The 19,957-nt window shown below is 38.4% G+C and overlaps 2 protein-coding genes across 2 annotated transcripts in view; one reads left to right on the plus strand and one right to left on the minus strand.

The window, feature by feature from the left end:
- The window catches only part of LOC126384161 (prolyl endopeptidase-like), a 21,388-nt gene extending 15,850 nt beyond the window's left edge, over positions 1–5,538 (plus strand). The window contains exons 10-15 of the mRNA XM_050035101.1: positions 1,588–1,691; positions 2,012–2,148; positions 2,867–2,961; positions 3,115–3,246; positions 4,321–4,477; positions 5,014–5,538. Of these exons, the coding sequence (XP_049891058.1) occupies positions 1,588–1,691; positions 2,012–2,148; positions 2,867–2,961; positions 3,115–3,246; positions 4,321–4,477; positions 5,014–5,308 (920 nt within the window). The 3' untranslated portion in view covers positions 5,309–5,538. The remainder of the gene's footprint in view (positions 1–1,587; positions 1,692–2,011; positions 2,149–2,866; positions 2,962–3,114; positions 3,247–4,320; positions 4,478–5,013) is intronic.
- A 9,073-nt stretch (positions 5,539–14,611) lies between these two features.
- Positions 14,612–19,957, minus strand: part of LOC126384058 (ephrin type-A receptor 7-like) — a 209,745-nt gene continuing 204,399 nt past the window's right edge. Inside the window, exons 16-18 of the mRNA XM_050034916.1 lie at positions 18,975–19,165; positions 18,708–18,872; positions 14,612–17,136 (exon numbers count right to left, since the gene is read on the minus strand). Coding sequence (XP_049890873.1) covers positions 17,022–17,136; positions 18,708–18,872; positions 18,975–19,165 — 471 coding nt within the window. The 3' untranslated portion in view covers positions 14,612–17,021. The remainder of the gene's footprint in view (positions 17,137–18,707; positions 18,873–18,974; positions 19,166–19,957) is intronic.

Genomic DNA, 19,957 nt, shown 5'->3' on the forward strand with positions numbered 1-19,957 from the left:
CCTCATTTTCGCTGTGGTATCGTGATACTACTTAGAAACATGATATTTTTATTGGTATCGTACAGTGGGTCCCAATTTTGGTACCGTGACAACACTAATCTGGAGGGGATTCATCTGCAAAAACTAATGAAAAACTAAACAACAATATTCGGTATTCGGCCAAGCGTTTAATATTATTCGGCTTCGGCTTCGGCCACAAATTTTCTTTTCGGTGCATCCCTAATTAAATGTTAGTTAAAAAGTCAAATTTAAATTAATACTCAAGAAGATGAGATGAATCACTGCATTAAATAGCTCATCTAACTGTAACTGCCTGTCACTGTTACGTCATTTGGAATGTAATGAGCACGTCATTATCAGATTATCTCACTTAATATGAAAAATTAGTCATCAAAAAGTCCCCATGCCAAAGCTGTAGTGCTATTTGTAAAAGTACTGGTGTGCACCTATGATGCGCTTGCATGCACGATATGCACAGTTAAATTATGGCTTGTTTCGAAGATTATCTAACTACTGTTGTGTGGCCGTGGTTTTATTGTATTATAATTTTACATCATTGTAAACTTTTACTTTTTTAACTCTTACAATAAAATGAAAGGATGTTTTGCTGTTGCTTCATCTTTACATGTTAACAGCAGAGTGTGGCACCTAATTGTGGACCCCATGCAGAGCACTTCCTGTGGGCACCCTGCCCTTCCTCTCTTGATCTATATCTCTCTCATGCACCTTTTGAATTTTTTCTTTTACAAAGTCAGTTTGCTTTCTTTCCCTTTTCCTTATGTCTTTCTTTTCTCTTTTGCAACCCTGATTCCCTTTCAGGGATGAATCCTAGTGCTGGGACGGACTAAACCATGTCGCACCCTTAAGAGGTGATAGGGGCCTCAGAGAATTTCCGCTCCTTTTTTAATACAAATTTTAGTCTTTCAACTAATTTACTCAGCCAGTTTTAATTTAGTTATGGGACTAAATACAAAACTGCAAACAAAACCAAACTTTTCATTCCAGGCTTTTTGAGGGCACCTCTCCCATTGGGGCCCTGGGTATTCAGTCCCACTTTTCCCCCCGTTACAGTGCCCATGGTTAACAGATAACTAGCTATAGACTGAGAAAAAATGTCAATATGAAAACCTTGACCATTTTATTTGTTTTTATTGTCTCTCTGCATGACGTACGCTTTAGAAACAGAAAAATATTTACTGCCAAATACAAGGAAGTTACAAGGAATTTCCTTTTTTTTTGGTGCATACATTAAACATGCAGAAATGAAAATAAGGCAAAGTACTGCAACACTCAAGAACTTCTATACAAAATAGAAAAATGACAATAAAAAAAAAGTTGCCTTTAAAAAGTACTATAACAAAACAAATGTGTACAATATAGCTGTGTCAGAATAAGCTGCACAGAGTCCCTGTTAGATGGGGTCCCACGCCTTATTGATGAAATCTGTAATTATTTCCTTAGTTAGAGGATAAAAGGTGGCTGAGTGACGATCCAGTGTGCTCCAGCAGCACTACACCACTGCCTCATGCAATTAGTTAAACACACAATGACCTCTAACATGTGTGCCCTTTGCTCTGTGGTACCCAGGTATCATTTACCACTGTGATTTGAGCGAGCCCAACCCAGAGCCCAAAGTGTTCAGGGAGGTGGAGGTCAAAGGCATCAAGCAAGAGGACTATGAGACCAAACAGGTAACATCCTCCGTTTTATCTCCTTTATGTCGTTAGTATGTGATGTCTCAGTGCTCAAACTTCCTCATTACTGTTTCTTAGTACTGTTATTCTTGTTCCCCTCTTCTTTAAGTTTACTGTTGTTCCTGTCGTCTTATCACATCTACTGATTGCATATTCATATCGTGATGCAGAATTCCCAGAATGTGTTTCACTCTGGTTGAGGAAGTTGTAAAAAGTGTTTGTGCACAGCTCACTATAGATTATTGAGAACAAAATAATTTATGTGAAAACTGTTTAATAATAATAATAATAATAATAATTCTCTGATGCATTTACAGGTGTTTTATCCCAGTAAAGATGGAACGAAGATCCCAATGTTCTTAGTTCATGCAAAGGGCCTAAAGACGGATGGGACTCATCCTGTCTTCCTTTACGGCTACGGAGGCTTTGAGGCTTCCATACAACCGTACTACAAGTGAGTACAACTGTTTTGCTGGAAATCTCTTACCCCAGTGTGTCCACTTTCTTCTTAAACTCTCTTCTAAAACACCAATGAGTTACATAATGTCCGCATTGTAAGCAATAAGGACTAAGGGGTATACAAACTTTTTACAACAGGAAAGCAGCTGTCATGTTTTTCCTGCAAAACCCTCCTGTGCTCTTAAACCCATCATCTTTGCTAGCTTTTAAGTTATGCAGTAACCTTAACTTTGAGCTGATTGCTGGTCAGATACTTCAAACACAAGGATAAAAATATGAGGGCCTACTTTGTGTCTAATTTGTGTCGGACATGCCAGTTGGCAGTTCAACTCGCGCACGAAAAGAAAAGTGAAAGTGAGGGAAGCAAACAAATGACTAATGTTAAGATGGTGTAAGATTAAAGCAAAGCTGTTATATTAGGTAATCTTTTTTTTTAGCCATTGAGCTCTTTACCAGAAAGAGTTCGGAACTGTGTTAATGTGTGCTAGTGCGCTGTAAATTAACATCAGGTTGTGTTGTTGATGTGCTAACTGGCTAACTAGCATCTTGAATCCATCCTGTTGGTCTTCTGGTTTCTCTTTTTGAATAACTAATACGTTGAATACGATTTATCTGTATCCCTATGTATGCAACATTTGCTATATCTAATTTTCCATTTATGTTGTAACATTGTTTGTATTTATAAAGCTTTATTCCCCCTTGTCTGTGGTCAGTGTTGCCTACCTGCTGTATGTGAGACACCTGGGAGGCATCCTGGCAGTGGCCAACATCAGAGGGGGTGGAGAGTACGGTCTCACCTGGCACAAAGGTACAGATATCCAGGGAATGCACCCAGAGAGACATTACTGAACTACGGACTGTGTCAGAGAGATGGACTGTGTTAATTAGGAAACATTAAAGATAAGTTTGCTATCATGTGCTTCTGTGTTTACACATCTTCTACTGTATGGTGTGTTTTCAGGTGGAACATTAGGCAACAAGCAGAATTGCTTTGATGACTTCCAGTGTGCAGCAGAGTATCTGATCCAGGAGAAGTATACCACAGCCAGCCGCATCGCCATCAACGGAGCTTCTAATGGAGGGCTGCTAGTGGGTAAGTACAGGATCAACTGTGTGTGATACATTGATGTATTTAACGTGAAAGCAGGAAATGGAGAACAAGACATTTCTGAGAATGCTGGAGTTTTGGTTTGAGTTGTCTGTGGTGAGTTTCCAGCGCTGGTGCATCGAAAGTGATGTGTTTTACCTTAACTGGCCAGAGCTGAAGAATGAGTTGAATGCTTCCTCTGTATATGTGTAATTGTGATGCTGACAGATTGAAAGAAAGATTTTTTTTAAAAAGGAATGAGAGAGAGACAAAACTGACGGAGCAGAGGCTAGGAATATGTTGGAAAATCCTACAAACATCCAAAAAATATTTCTAAAGTGGATGCTCCAGGAAAAATGAAACTCTGCATTCAGAGAAGGGATTAAAGTCACAATATTTGCTTTAGAAGAGATGCCCCTGAGGGCGAGGGACATGTGAGCTCACCTGCAGGTACGTGTCCTAAGCATGTGTCGACAGTGTTTGTGTTATTACTTCCACTGTCAGACAGGAAAACAAAAGTTGTGTTATCTAGCTTTAAGGAGCTGTGAAGGTGGGGAAATCCTGCCTTTCATTTTTTATGGCTAGAATCAGTTAATGGAGCTTTGCGTTTACCTCCTGTAACAGCTCAGCTCCCACTTCCTGTGCAATTTAACCTCAAGGCTACTAATAATACATTTACTGTACATCTCCATGTTTTTACAGTTTTTTTAAAACCAAAGAAGAGCCAGCAAACATCACTGATCCATTCCTAGTCTCATCTGCATTGATCACAATGCATTGCATTCTTTTTATTACATTTTTGGCATAATTGCAAATGTCAAATTCATCAAGCAGTAGTTAGCTGCTTAGCTTCAATTAATTTAGCTATTAAACAGCACATTAAACAGTGCTTAGTCACATCATTTACCAAAGGCTGGCTGCCATATGGCATCGCACAAACCCAACTAATGCCTTCTTCCCTGGTGTGTAAGTGGCCATTTAGGAGTGATTGTGTGAAGTGAGGGGGGGTTATGTGTGTGTGCTTTAGTGTGTATATTTGAAAGAGAATTCGTAACACAAGTTTTCCTTGCACACACACAGCTGCATGTGTGAACCAGCGTCCAGACCTGTTTGGCTGTGCTGTGGCAGAGGTGGGGGTGATGGATATGCTGAAGTTCCACAAATTCACCATCGGCCACGCCTGGACCACTGACTACGGCTGTGCTGACGACCCGGAGCAGTTCAAGTGGCTCATCAAGTAGGGAAAACACACACAGACACAACAAATCAGATATTCAGCTATTTATATTACAATATAAACAACAAAATATGCAGTAAAGTAGAACAAACTATATAAAAGTAGCACTAAGGGAAGAAAAAAAAAAAAAAAATATCATGATCAGTTTGCTTCCTATCAGTTAAAATTAAGCAATATCACACTCGAGCTCGTGATGTTATGCTCATATATCGTCACGGCTGTGATTCGGTCACAGCCGTGACGATATACGAGTCATCATAGTCGTCATTGTCTGTTCTTTGTACTTACTAATTTCAGTATTTTCATCTATCTGAATCTGTAGATTAGAAAACCTGAGTGTGGTCTAAACAGTCATTATGTGTTAGGTGTTTAGTCTGTGTTGGTTTCAATAATCTCAAGGGAACTTTACACTTTCCCACATATGCTAAAAAAATTAGCATCTGAATCACACGTCTAAGTTCATGAATCTCTCCCATATTCTCTCTCTGATTTTCTTACGTTTTCCTTCCAACCTTTCTCTCCCACCTTCTCTCCAGGTATTCTCCTCTCCATAATCTCCCTCAGCCACCTTACTCCGGGCCTCCCTACCCTGCCATCCTGCTTCTGACAGCAGATCACGATGATCGCGTGGTGCCTCTCCACACCCTGAAGTATTGCGCTGCTTTGCAGCACGGAGTGGGCAGCAGCCCCGTGCAGCGTCAGCCTCTGATGGTAAGGGTAGACACCCGCAGTGGGCATGGTGCAGGGAAACCCACTGCCAAGGCCATCTTGGAGGACGCGCACATCTTCTCCTTCATCGCTGAGACACTTGGGCTCAGCTGGAAGGACTGAAGAGATAACGATGTTATGTAGAAGATATACACAGTAAGGGAGGCTTTTTAAGAAAACACAGATTTACATTTTTGTAACACACTGGTACAGCGGTAATGATTAGGGAAACTGTAAGAAAAGTAAGAACAATTGAGATAGTAACTATATTTTAATGCATACTCTAAGTTTGGACTTGAAATTTAACTTTGAACTAAAGTATTTTAATAAAATCTAAAAAAAAAAAAAGTTCAATGATTGCTGTCTAATGTGTTACAGTCCGTAGTGTCCTAATTGTAATTATTCTGTTCTAAACTAGATTAAATTAGATCTGAAATGTTCCGAATCATTCAAAGAAGTATTTAAAAGAATGTAAATGAGTAAAGGAAACAATACTTCAGTGTCAAAATTATTTTTTAAAGTAAAATCATAAAAAATGTACCCTTTTTTACCTTTTACTCTCATCAGAATGTACCTTGCAGTGTCAAAGGCAACAATGCCACGCTGATCATGGGTTTTAACATGTTTTGGAAACTTTGGATGTCAATGTACCGCAACATCCTCTGTTTGAATCCAGCCGGGAACTTTAGTTGCATGTCTTTCCTTTTTCTCCCAAGTTGCTTATCAGAACAAATACTTTTTGAAAAAAACAACAACAACAAAAATTAATAAAAAAACTCAAAACAAAACAAACAAACAAAAAAGTATGATCAAAATGTCCCCTTTTAGAGTGTTAGTCAATATACTCATTATACATTGTTATTACTAATACATTTATACATAGGCAGCAATTTATTGTTGTAGCTGTTTGAGGTGGAGTAAATTTTAATGTCTTTCTATAGCTTTCTGGTTTAATCTAGAGTAATGCGGAAAGTAACAGTTAAGCATTTCGGGAAATACACTATTTACTTTCTTGACAAAAGTTAAATGAAAAGATCAAGGCCACTCTCATCTGTAGATCAAATATGAAACTACAGCCAGCAAGTGATTAGTTAGACCGGAACGGGGCAAACAGAGTCCGGCTCTGTTTGAATGTTACAAAATCAACTTAGCGGCACCACTAAAGCTCATTTATTGCAAATTATATGAATGATTAATCAGTACAAAAAAAACAAACAAACAAAATTTACTGTCAGTTATGTTCCGGCCAAAAAAAAAAATGTCACCACAAAACCGCCTGTAAAACCACAATTTGTTGAACTCTTCCTTTAAAACTTTACAACATGGTCATATGTTTTGTGTATACAGTCTTTATCTGCAGAGTAACTAAAGCTGTCAGCTAAATTAGTAGGAGCAGAAAGTATAATTCTGTCCTCTGAAATAAAGTATCATGAAATTAAAAATGTTAAATTAAGTAAGAATTACATATCACAGAAGTGTAATTGATGAAGTTTACCTGCTTATTTATCTTATTTATTTTTTGTCAGGGACAGTGTGCATTGATCAGTAAATAAGTAAAGAATAGAAACAACAAAGAAACACACAACACTAGAATTAGCACCTGAGAAAGCAAAAATGTTACTGTTATAAAATAATAGGATAAAACGCTGAAAGAAATAAGGCAGCATCATGCAAAGTATGACATTCTAAAAGTCGGCAATAATACAAAACATGTTAGGCGGACAATCTTTACAAGTGGTTAAAAGTTTTAGTTTAGTTTAGTTATGTGCAAAGGACCAATAAGAGTGCTTTACACCTTTGTTCAGAGCACGAGTCATTTCCATAGGATGCAGTTCTCACATGTACCACCTAGTGGCAGTATGGGACTACAAAATGTACCCTACAAGCCTGACCCTCTACTAACACCTCAAGGTCAAAGGCTGGGTGTCAGTTTAGTGTCATTCTGTTTGGCTGCTTCATTCAGGGGGATTTTAGGGGAAAAACACAAACAGCAGATGCACTTTGCTAAACCCTGAATATTATCTGTCTGCCTGCTGGGTGGTGGGGAGGATCACAACACTGGCACATAGAGACCAGTAGGATACAGCTGTATAACACAACAGAAATAGAACACAGAAAGAATAGGGACTTATATAAGGGGAGGCGGGACTTGTACTTGTGAAGGAAGATGTAGGTGTAGGGAGACAGATGAAAGAGAAAGATCTGAGGAGATCTTAAAAGTATGCGCAGAGAAGTCAAAAGAGATGGAGAATGATGATAGACAGTAGCTATATGGCGAGACAGCGAGAGGCAACAAGCAGACAAGTGGAGAGAGACTGAAAGTGCACTTATGGAGAGTCTCAGGAGGCACCCAGACAGACGGGTGTTTTAACTGTCAAAAAAAAAAAGACAGAGAGAAACTCCGCCAGCCTCCATTCTGCCAACCACAGAGAGTGAGAGAAGTTGTCCGTTCGGTCACTCAGAGTTTAATCTCTGCTCAGTGGGAAGTTCTGATTTCGTCAGTCTGAACCCCGGGCCTTATCTAAGTACCCTCTCAGTGGATAGATAGGATGGGAAAAGGAGAGAAGGCTGCAGGAGGAGGATTTGCAGACAATGACTCTTTGCCACAGGGGCAAAGTGGTTGAATGAAGCAGAGAAAGACAAAGCCAGTAATAAGCTGGACATATGAGAGACAGAGAGGTTTAAGACCATGCAGCGAAAAGACTGTGACGCTCTTCTCCCAGGAGTGTCCCAGAGGATTGAGCAGGCTTTTGCTGCTTCATTTCCTTCATTCACCCCCCCGTCACCTCTTGAGCTCACCCTTCCTTCTCTTCTCGCTGTACACACAAGCACACGCAGCCTTTGCAGCTCTTTTTTCCCTCTGGAGAAACACAAGCTTTTACCTACAAAAGCCTCACCGTCTCACACTCGCAGGTCCCCATCCTGTCCTCCGTTTGTTTACTTTACTCCCTCCATAATGCAGGGATTAATTTCTCAAAGCCGATTTGAGCTGCGGCACGCTTCGGCAAAGAGCGGAGAGCAGAACTTTTGTGCTGGGGGAAGTTTCCCCTTCACAGTAGCTTAGAGGTGGACTGCGCTCCCCTTTATGCCGCTTGCTTTAATCTTCACACGGAGCGGAGGGAGCGAGGGATAGAGGGAGGACAAGAAGGGGAGAGGGCTCTCAACACACAGCTGGGAATCACTAATGTCTTTACAGAGGTGTCATCTGCTTTCCCATGTGCCTCTTTGAATCCTTTTGCTTCCTCCGCTCTCTGGCATTGCTTCCTCTGACATCTCTGGGCTCTTGTTTGTTCTTTTTTTTCCAACTACAAACATTTATTTTATTATATGGTTGTATTTGATAGAGAAAGAGTAGATGTTGTAGTATGTAGAGAGTCTATCAGGGTTTTACTTTTGAGTCATCCAACAATTATTTTTACTAATGAATAATTTATTGTTTAGTTTACAAAATGCTAGAAAAAAGTGAAAAAACATCCTTACCAGTTCCTATAACCAAAGGTGACACCTTTAAATTGCAATTTTTGTCAAATTACAGTCCAAAATCAAGATGTTTTCCAATTTTTGATTATATAAAACTGAGAAAAAGCAGCAAATCCTCAGATTTTAGAGGCTGCAGTCTGAAAATGATTTGCTTTCATTGTCGGTAAATCTATTTTTTCACCAAGTAGATGAATTGTATGGTCTATTAAACTTCAGAAAACAGTTAAAAAGAAAAACAAAGCCATCGCGATAGCTGACTCTAGAGCATAGTTCCCAAAAGTGCAGCTCAGGGGCCATTGCCACATTTTGTGTGTCCCCTGAATGTGAAATGAAACACATGCATTTTAATTTTACCATCCATGGTCCAATTCTATACTTTTACTTTCAGTAGCTTATATTTAATGCACTACTTGGCCACTGTGTCAAACTGCACCCCTCTAAGAAGCATCTGTCGGATTAGGAATGACAGAAAGCTACTTGCTGAAACATAGTTTGTTTGCATGTGTGTGCATTTTTCCTGTGCGGCCCTCAGTCATATATTGGCTTCCTAAATTGGCATAAAAATGTTATAACTGCATTGTTATAGTATGTAAAAAAACAAAAAAAAAGCCATAGTATCGTATGTCAATCAAGAGTGTCATAAAAATGTCATAAACTGTCATAGAATATGATGCCATAAACTGTTCTTAAAATGCTGTAATATGGTATGCGACAAAAAAGTCATTAAAAAATGCCAGAGAATAGTATGTCATAAAATTTCATACAAAAATGCTATACTATAGTATACCATAAAATAATCATTAAAATGCCTCAGAAAATGATATAGTATAGTATGTCATAAAGAATGTCACAAAATGTCAAAATGCCACAGTGTAGTACGTCTAAAATTTCATACAAAAATGCCATAGTATAGTATGCCATGACAAACTTCATAAAAATGCCTTGGTAGTTTGTCATAAAAAATGTCCTTAAGAAATGCCGTAGTAATGTATGCTATAAAAAAGTCATCCAAAAATGCCACATAAAAATGTAAAAAAAAATGCCACAGAATAGTATGTCATAAAAAAATGTCATTAAAAATGCCATAGTATCATATGTCATAAAAATGTCTTTAAAAATGCCATAGTATCATATGTCATAAAAATGTCTTTAAAAATGCCATAGGAAAGTATGTCACTAAAAAGTCATAAAAAAGGAACATAATAATATACCATAAAAATGCTGTAGTATAGTATGCCATAAAATTGTCAAAAAAAATGCCATAGTATAGTATGCTCTTAAAAAGTCATTCAAAAATGCCACAGAATAGTATGTCATAAAAAATGTCATTAAAAATGCCATAGTATCATAAGCCATAAAAAATGTCACAAAAATGCTGTAGTATAGTATGCCATAAAAATGTCTTAAAAAATGCAATAGGAAAGTGTCACTAAAAAGTCATAAAAAATGAACATATATAATATACCATAAAAATGAGTAGTATAATATGCCATAAAAAGGTCAAAAAATGCCATAGTATAGTATGCTATAAAAAAACTCATTAAAAAATGCCACAGAATAGTATGCCATAAAAAATATCAAAAAAATGCCATAGTATAGCATGCCATAAAAAAAAATCATAAAAAATGCCATGGTATAGTATGCCATAAAGAATGTAAAAAAAATGCCATTGTGAAAAATGCCATTGTAAAGCATGCTGTAAGAAATTGTCATAAAAATGCAACATTATAGTGTGCCATAAAAAAATGCCATGGTGAAGCATGCCATAAAAAATGTCAAAAAATGCTATAGTATAGTATAGTAAGCTATAAAAACATTATAAAATGCCATAGTGTGCCATAAAATGTCCTTAAAAATGCCATAGTATAGTATGCTATAAAAAATGTCCTTAAAAATGCCATAGTATAGTATAGTATAGTATAGTATAGTATGCTGCAAAAATGCCGGTTAAAAAAAAGTCATAGTATTAGTGTGCCATAAAATGTCACAATATGTCATGACATATTAAAAAAAAAAATCATAGTATAGCATCTCACAAAATGTCTGAGAGTCATAGCATAAGTTAAGTTACTTGAAGGCCTGAAACCCATCTTGAGTGCAGTCTTGGTTTTGAAAAAGTGAAGGAATCCAGGTACAACAATCTATATTTTGCATTTTGAAACATGATTTGCTTTAATCTCTTGGAAGAATCCCTGCCCGTCTCCCTGTCCCAGTCTCATTTACAGTGAATAAACAGGCAAATCTGATTGAAGATTTACGCTCAAACCGCGAGAAGCCGGATAAAATACCAACTAACACAAACCCCCCTCGCCAGTGAGGAGAGTTACTGTGGGATATGTTGTTTGCATACTAAGACCTCACTCTCAAACCAATAGCATTTATTATATCGTACCGCGAGGGAATAGCAGGCAGGGAGCAGTTGATTAGGCCTGCTATTCGGTTCATTTAGCGTGTGTGCAGCTGCTAAGATGGCTCATGACCCAGAGCAGGAAGGAGTCAAGTGTCAAGGCTATTAGGATTTCATCATTTATATTATGCAGATAAGAGCCGGCAACATTTTTTACAGCTGTAGTTTAGATTTGAGTTTATATTTTTTGTGTCAAATACAGGAGTCTGCCTATAATGGCAGGCTGCATAAACATTTCTTTGAGGCACCAGTTCTTGGTGTTGAAATCTACCACGCATAATCTTGATGAGCCTGACATGTAAATAAGCTTTTTGTGTTTTCTTCATCACATTACATCTTGAGCGCGAGCAGAAACATTTTCTCTAAGCTTCCGATAATGAATTATCAAAATCCAGTGTTGCTGCTGCTGGAGTTCAAATGTTGCTTAGCCGAGGTCTGCTAAGCAGCATCTGAAGGAGGTGATGTTTGATTGCGTGGGAGGTTTAGAAAGCAGCAGCCTGCGATGGCTCCGAGATGAAACTCATTAAGTCTCAAACTCCAATCCTCAACTCCAATAAGAGTTTAATATAAAAAGTATGGATTGCTGCTGCAACTGTGTGAGATAAATAAAAAGATCTCATTCTCAAATGTATGCCCATGGACCGTCATCAAGCTCTGAGTACATTGGCGCGCGCGCACACACACACACACACACACACACTCATCATAATATGCAGTTACACACAATATTGTGCTCACATACTGACCCATGTGAGCAGGCACTGAAGCATGTACCAGCACACTCACTTCTGCACACCCACACAGTTGCCCACAGCAATCCCACGCTAAGTTAATTTGCATTTACAATAATTTCCCATACGCTCGGTGCTAGTCTAAAGGTGGGCGTTGTGTAATAAAACAGTAAGTAATATAACCGCAGTCCCGCAGAGAGAGACTTAATAAGTTTACATGGTAGAGAGGAGAGAAAACCACCAACCGCAGAAGTTGGCTCGGAGAGGTAGCTGCAAGTTGTGTTGGAAGAGAATACAGAGCATTAACCTCGTAACACAGATAAGTAAGTCGGACAAGAGGCCCATGTAGCTTTAAGGTTAGAGGACTGATTGAGCTCTAAAAGCCGTCAGTTCATTTCTTTGCACCAGAAGTGAAGTTAAAGGGTAGACAGATAATTGGGAGTTTATCATTTAGACCCCATTCGCCTCAAGTGTTCAGCTACTCATTGCTCTAACCTGTTCCCTGAGGCGAGACACTGAAACCAACTGTGAGGTTCTTTTAAAAGGTCGATTCACCCAAAAAACATTTTCTTATCTACCTGTAGTTTGGGTTTATTTGGTCAGGTTTTGAGATTTCTACAGTCTCTGCTGAAAACTTTAACATTAAAGAGACAGTCCACACCAACTTTTTTCTTTTAAATTATTCTTCTTACCTGTAGTGCTGTTTATCAATCTAGATAGTTTTGGTGTGAGTTGCTGAATGTTGGAGATATCGGCTGTTGAGATGTCTGACCTCTCTCCAATAAGTGTAAGTATATCACCGCGCAGAAGGAAGTGCACATCCACACATGGGCAAATGGCTTGTGCTCTTGACAGCATGAGATGTAAACTAATGCTGTCCGCCTCGGCTGAGCTGTGATGTTAGCTAGCTCAGTGGTGCTAGGAGAGCTAGCAGTAGATGCATGTTTCCTTCTGCTCAGTGTTACGGTTGGCAGGTGTAGTTCGGTAGAAAAAAATAGTTCCTACATGAAACTGCTCACACCAAGGTCTGTGGATTATCTTGAGTAACCAGGTCATGATTTCTGGAAAGAGACATTGATGTTGACCTTTTCAAAACAATTTTTTTAGTACTTTGAGCACCACAAACTGAGTGCCATCTCATTTCATTATATGCAAGGGAGGGCAGATATCTCTACGACCGATATCGCCAACACCTGTCAACTCATTTGCAAAGCCAATTTGTGTATTAATTACATACATGTCTAGTAGCTAGCATTCATCTTCTTTAGTGTGCTTGTGTGCATGTTACTGCCACTGACAGTCAACAAGCGGAATGATGTGAAATGAGCATGCATGATACAGTCTAAACTTTGGCCTACTCATATAAACAGTGCTTTATTGTAACTGGTCAGTGCTTAGTGGTCAGAAACTCCCTTGGGTACCTTTGAACCAAAACCAGCTGCATGCAAAGTCAGAAGACGTGTTTGTTTTTTAGTAATTTGGGTGAACTGCCCCTTTAGACAGCTGTACAGTAAGCTTTTCTAAGAGAGAATCCAAGATCAAGGAGAACATTTTAATGTGAAATGATTTACTAATACATCCTGAATGGTAGTTAAAAAGGATATTCTGTTGCCATACATTTAAATATTCAAAAGTGGATTTTAAAATTTAAATGTGAGATTTAAATTAAGTTTAGAGTTTTGGTGAATACAAATATTTTTTTATAGAATTACTGCCATAAAGTTGTGTTTATAATGTAATCTTGTTGTAATTATCAAATTGTTAGGGATGTCAAAAAACAGCTTTTCAAATTAAAAGTCAAAATATAATCCTTTAAAGCTACTCATCCACAACTCTGGCCTCCGCCTCCCTCCAAAGTCCCATCCCCCTCCTCCTGCAACTCCACCTCCACCAAAGGCCTACTCCCCCCTCCTCCATTACATCTATGATAGACGTAGGCGTTGGCAAGATAACGTAAGATACACGGATTAGAGCGAGTGTAACGTTACAACCAAGACAGTCAAACGCAACCCCGGAGTTTTAAAACTCAACCGGAGTCAGTGATGACTGATGAGTTTTAGAATAAGGTTACAGTGCTAACGTTAGATAGTAGCGTTAACGTCACTAGTAAGTGGAAACGCACAAGGAAGATAACATTAATGTTTCAGAGGCTGCCCTACAGTAGGCTAACGTTAGCCGTTAGCAACTGGATGCTGTGTTGTCCTGCACAGTCAAACACAACCCCGGAGTTTTAAAACTGAACCGGAGTCATTGATGACTGATGAGTTTTAGAATAAGGTTACAGTGCTAATGTTAGATAGTAGCGTCAACATTACTAGTAAGTGGAAACGCACAAGGAAGATAACGTTAATGTTTCAGAGGCTACGCTACAGTAGGCTAAAGTTAGCCGTTAGCAACTGGATGCTGTGTTGTCATATAATGTCCTGCACAGTTAAATGCAACCCTGGAGTTTTGAAACTTATCCGGGGTCAGTGATGACTGATGAGTTTTAGAATATAACGTAAACGCTAATGTTAGATATTACTGGTGACTGCCAACGAACAAGGAAGATAATACAGAGGCTCAGGCAACGTTAGGCTACAGTAGGCTAACCGTTAGCAACTGCTAGAAACAATGTTGCGATTATGTAGTTTGTTCACTAGAGATCATTGACAACTTTAAGTTTTTTAACTGTAAAATGCAGAACATAGTTGGGTCACAACTGTTGTGTGCTCATGAAATCTATAATGCAAATTTAGTTTAGAGGTTTACATCAGTGCCAAAATACAAGACAAGGAGCAAAACCATTTGCTTGTATTGGAGATTTTTTAATAACACGTTTCAATATTGCAACAGCCATCAGATTTTCTTCTAACAGGTAAAAATCATCAAAAAACTAACGAAAAAAAAGAAACTTTTTTTTTTTCATTTTATATTCCAAACACTGTTTTCTTGGCTATGGCCCTAAATTCAAACAAATAAAACCCTTACACAGTGAGCAGATATTATATTCAACACATTGTTCTTCAAACAAATTATAAAAATAGATTTAGCATTTTCAAATACATATGTACAGTATTAAACATATATCATAATGGTCACAGTAACAGAGAAGGGGGACAGAGAGGGGAAACGACATTTCATTCATCATGGTGACGAGGTCCAGCTTGTTGCATGTCAGCGACTGTGTGTGTGTGTGTGTCTTTGTAGTGTGTGTGTGTGTGTGTGTGTGTGTGTGTAGGGACCATCAGTGTGTCTCTTCAGATATGTCAACATGTGCGTGATAACATCTAAAAGGACATATGAGTTTATTTCATTTGACTCACAGAGGGAGGGAGAAGTAGGAGGAGAAAAAACAAAAAACTAGTTTTGTACCAAATACAAACCAGTTACAATATCCCCGTCAAAAATGTATGTACCTTCTTTTGTGAGAATGTATGATAGTCAAATAATGCCCCAATAAACTTCATCCTTCAAGTCTCCTGTACTGAAATAGGACAGGAAAGGCGAGGGGCACATCACTGTACAGGGAGAGTTATCTTGGGGGGAAAAAGTGCAACCACGTAGTATGGCAGAGCATGATATTAACAGCAACGTAAAATTAAACATGATAATCCAACAGCTACGAAGAAAAAAAAAGTCCATATGACATTCTGTAATACTGTATCCATACTGCAACACACACACACTGAAATGCATACAGCAAATCCAATGATAATGGACCTTAAAATTAACTGTACCAACTCCAGTGTTCAAGAATACACAGATACTGTGTGCTGACAGTAAAAACCCTCCAGTGTTCCTCTCACTGCCTGTGTACAAAACCGTTTGCTCAGGTATAATCTTACAACAAAAAAGAAACAGAACAAGGAGACAACTTTTTTTAAATAAGTTAAATAAACCCTTCTAACCTCTTTCTGCAGAGGCTTGTGTTACAGTCTGTAAACATAAATAAATATGGATAAATATCTGACGCAGACCATCTTCCAGAGCTGGCCCGCGCTCCATACGGAGTATTAAACATTGGTAGTGAGAGAGGCTTTGGAGAGGAGGATTATGATACCGAGATGACATCCAGCAGGAGAAAGGGAAAATCCGATGTTTTAAATGCACAAAGAAAACAACTGGAGAGAACGGAGGAGAAGAGAAAGGAAGTAAAACGATGAGAGTAGTGAAACGGACAGCGATGTACAACAAATTAATGAACAATCAAACACACGTTTTTAACCTTTACAATTGTATCCTGCAGCTTTTGTTCAAACATTAGTAACCCCCCCGCCAGCACCCCAAAAAAATCAGGTTCATGTTCCTGAAAGTACAGTATGCCATCAGCTCCATTCATCCTGTCAGCACACTTCATATATACTGTATACAGGGATATACTGTGTGCTAGCCCTGTTCGTCGAGCCTTTGTTGAGGCCTTACCGTCTAACCTCACTCTTAATGGACCCTTGACATGGGACAGCACAGTCTCCTTAAGCTACTGCAGCCATGTTTTATCTTCAGAATTGCTCCTGTGCCGTCTGATATGAGATCAGCTCTGACGTACAATGATATGATTCTGTATCTTCATAATAAATCAGCTCCTGTTTGATGTGAAATCAGCAGTGCCAGTTCTGAGGGGAGAGTAATTTGATCCAAGGCCAGTAAAGTAGTTCCTGGCTTTGACGACAAATTGTTTTTTTTTTTCTTTAAGTGAATCAATGTTCGATGTTGTGGTAAAGGGAAATTCCACCCAAAATTTTGATGTTTCTTTGAGCACTTGTCCGTAACTGGTTTGTTTGCAGTGTAATACATCTGTGCCCTCTCCAACAGCCCAGAGGTCAGCTTCAGACACAGCTCGTCCCACTAGAGACAATATTTCATTTGTCCTAACGCACGGATCCAGAACCAGTGAGATGGAGCTGACACAGTTACTGAAGTGCAGATGGAGGTCACAAAAAAAAGTCCGGTGACATCACTCCTCTGCTATGCCCCAGACGCGACAGACGCGCTGCTCGTCTCTGAGGGCGTTCATAGAAAAAAGGAAGAAAGGAATCAAGGGAGGCATGAGGAAGTGTGGGAAGGAGTAGTAGATAGAGTGCAGTTAGCTGAAAGATCTGCTCTTCTTTCCTTCAGTTTAGAAGAGCTCTCTCTCTCTCTCCCTCTCTCTCTCTCTCCTCTTCTCCACCCCATTATCCACCTGCACACACGTGTGGGTCTGCAGCAGCAGTGTAAGAGTAGGTGTGTCGACTGTTTGTTAGACCTGCACACCACGGCCGTGCATTTGAATGACCTGGGCTCTGAGGGTCTGGATGGCAGCCAGTATCAGCTTCTGGTGATCAAGGGAAGTGATGCCAAGGCTCAGTACATCTCTGTGGACACACAGATCACAAGATTAATTAAAAAAAAAGAAAAGAAAAGAAACAGAGAGAGACATTCATTGTACTATATCACTGGCTGGGGTGGATGACTCCCTAACTCAAGAGAAATATATACTTCTAATAAATATAAACATGCTACTGATTTTAAAGCCCCTGAAAACTTGGCTCTAAATACGAAATATTTCTCAATAAAATTAAATATTTATTACTAAATAAGAAAATAACGCACAGTTACAGTAAAGTATTTCCTCAAAAAAAAGGTAATAAAAATGTCATAGTATTTGTAAAAAAATGTCACAAAAAGTCCTAGTACAATATGCCATAATGATGTCATACAAATGTCAAAAAAAGCCATAGCATAGTATGCCAAAAAAAATGTAACATGAAAAAAGTCCTGGTATAGTATGCCAGAAAAAGAAAAACAAATGGTGCAAAATGTCCTAAAATGTAACAAAAAAGTCATATAAAGTCATAGTATAGTAAGTCATAACTATGTAACATAAAAGGTCATAGTAAAGTATGCCATAAAATGGTAGATACATTTGTAGAATGTCATAAAAATAGACCATAAAAAAGTCAGTATGGTATATCAAAAGAAATGTAACATTAAAAAGTCAGTATATTATGTCATAAAAAGTCACAGTGTAGTAAGTCAGAAAAATGTAACATAAAAGGTGACAGTATAGTATATCATAAAAAAAACATAGTTTCATATGTCATAAAAATGTAACCAAAAAGTCAAAGTATCTCATTAGATTTTAAGAAAAAAAATCATAGGGCAAAAAGGTCATAAAAAGTCATAGTGTAGTTAGTCACAAATATCTAACAAAACAGTAATAGTATTGTATTTTTATAAAATTTTAGAAAAATAATTCATAATGCAAAATGTCCTAAATATGTAACAGAAAAGGTCATAGAAAGTCATTAAACAGTATGTCATAAAAAATGTAGCTATATAGTAAAGTATGTCATAAAAATGGAACAAGAAAGGTCTAAAAAAACATAGTATATTATGCCGTGTAACAAAAAAGTCATAGTCTGTCAGAAAAAATGAGGGGGGGGGGGATCACAGTGCAAAATGAAACCAAAAAGGTTTTTAAAAAGTCACAGCCATAGAAATCTAGCAAAAAAATCATAGTACAGTGTGGCATAAAAATGTATCAGGGAAAAAAAGCCATCGTACAGAATGTAACATAAAATGTAAAATGTAAAACTAAACAAAAGAGGTCACAAAAATTTACACTCTAACCCTAAACATTTTTAGTTCGTTATTACATATGACAGGAAAAAGAAGCAAATCCTCATAAGTGAAAAGTGAGAAACAACTTAACAATTGAATATATCAGGTCTGCACTTTTTAACTCAATACCTTTTAGTTGAGCAAATGTCTATAATAGCTAAAAATTAAAAAACCCAACATCAAGCAAAAGGGTGGACATTATCCCCCTGGTAAATTATGTTTTCACTTAGTTATTGTTTTAATGCGTTCTCTTAGTACCTTACTGCCCATCATCCTTTCTAGACATAGAGTCACTGAGAGAGAGTTGTGTAAAGACACTTACTGTACAGTCATTCGTGCCACAGACTCCAAGTAGCAGTATCCTGCAGCGGTGAAGTTGTCCTTGTATCGTCCCATGTCCACTGCGTCCAGCCACTCTCCCACTGAGTTAAAGGATGGGAAGGAGGGCAGAGGCCTCTCTGCGAGCGTAATGGATGAACTCAGGGTTCTAGAGGAAAAGAAACAGGTTGATTGTGTGGTGACAGGAAATTTGTAGAAACTAATTTATACAGCCATCCATTTACTGAGCCGATATATTACCAGATCATACCTGCGTGCCAGTGTGGAGGAACCAATGCCATCAGGGGAGCGAATGCTCTTGCTGAGGGCTGAGTGGATCTGGCTGAAGCTGGGCCTCTCTGTCCTCTCCTTCTGCCAACAGTCCAGCATCAGCTGATGGAGATGTGGAGGGCAGTTAACTGGAGCCGGCAGCCTGAAACCATCCTCGATGGCCTTGATCACCTATGGGATATGCAAAAAGAGGAAAACTGTTATAGGTTTCAGGTAAGAAAATTTGGAAGTAGCGTTGTGATTTCTCCAGAACTCAAACAGTGGAAGTCGCTAGTCAGGATCAACCGCTTATATGGATCAAAAAAGCTTGTGCCAGAATAATTTATATACAAATACTGTTTAAATAATTTACTTATAATAATTAAGTCGTCTACACCCAAGATTAGTGTCACTAATTCGGTTTCCAATCATATGTCTCCCCTTCTGTTCCTGAGTGATGACGTTAAATGTTGGCCAGAAAAGTTTTTACAGAACATAATGATGTCACAGTGAAGTTGACCTTTGACCTTTTGAATATAAAATGTCATCACTTTATCATTATGTCCTATTTCTGTCAAGGTTTGTCATGATTACCATATGACTACTTGAGTTATGGCCCAAAACATGTTTTGTGGGGTCACAGTGACCTTGATCTTTGAGATGTCATGTTCACAAGAATGAGAAAGATGCAAGGTCACATTGATCTTGACCGTTGCCCACCAATATTTAATCATTTCATTGTTGAGTTTGAGTGGACGTTTGTGCCAAAGGCGTTCTTGAGATACCACGCTCACTAAAATAGGACAGATGAATGGACGGACAACTCAAAAACATAACACCTCTAGCCACGACTATCGCCGGCGTGGAGGCATAAAAATCTATGAAACTGAAATCAAAAAACAGTCTTGTTCTCTCAATGAAACACGTAGTCAGTCTCCTTGAAACTTCTGACAAACTGCCAAAAGCAAGTCAACAAGATGCATG

Source organism: Epinephelus moara, chromosome 22, assembly GCF_006386435.1.
Source record: "Epinephelus moara isolate mb chromosome 22, YSFRI_EMoa_1.0, whole genome shotgun sequence".
Classification (NCBI taxonomy): domain Eukaryota; kingdom Metazoa; phylum Chordata; class Actinopteri; order Perciformes; family Serranidae; genus Epinephelus; species Epinephelus moara.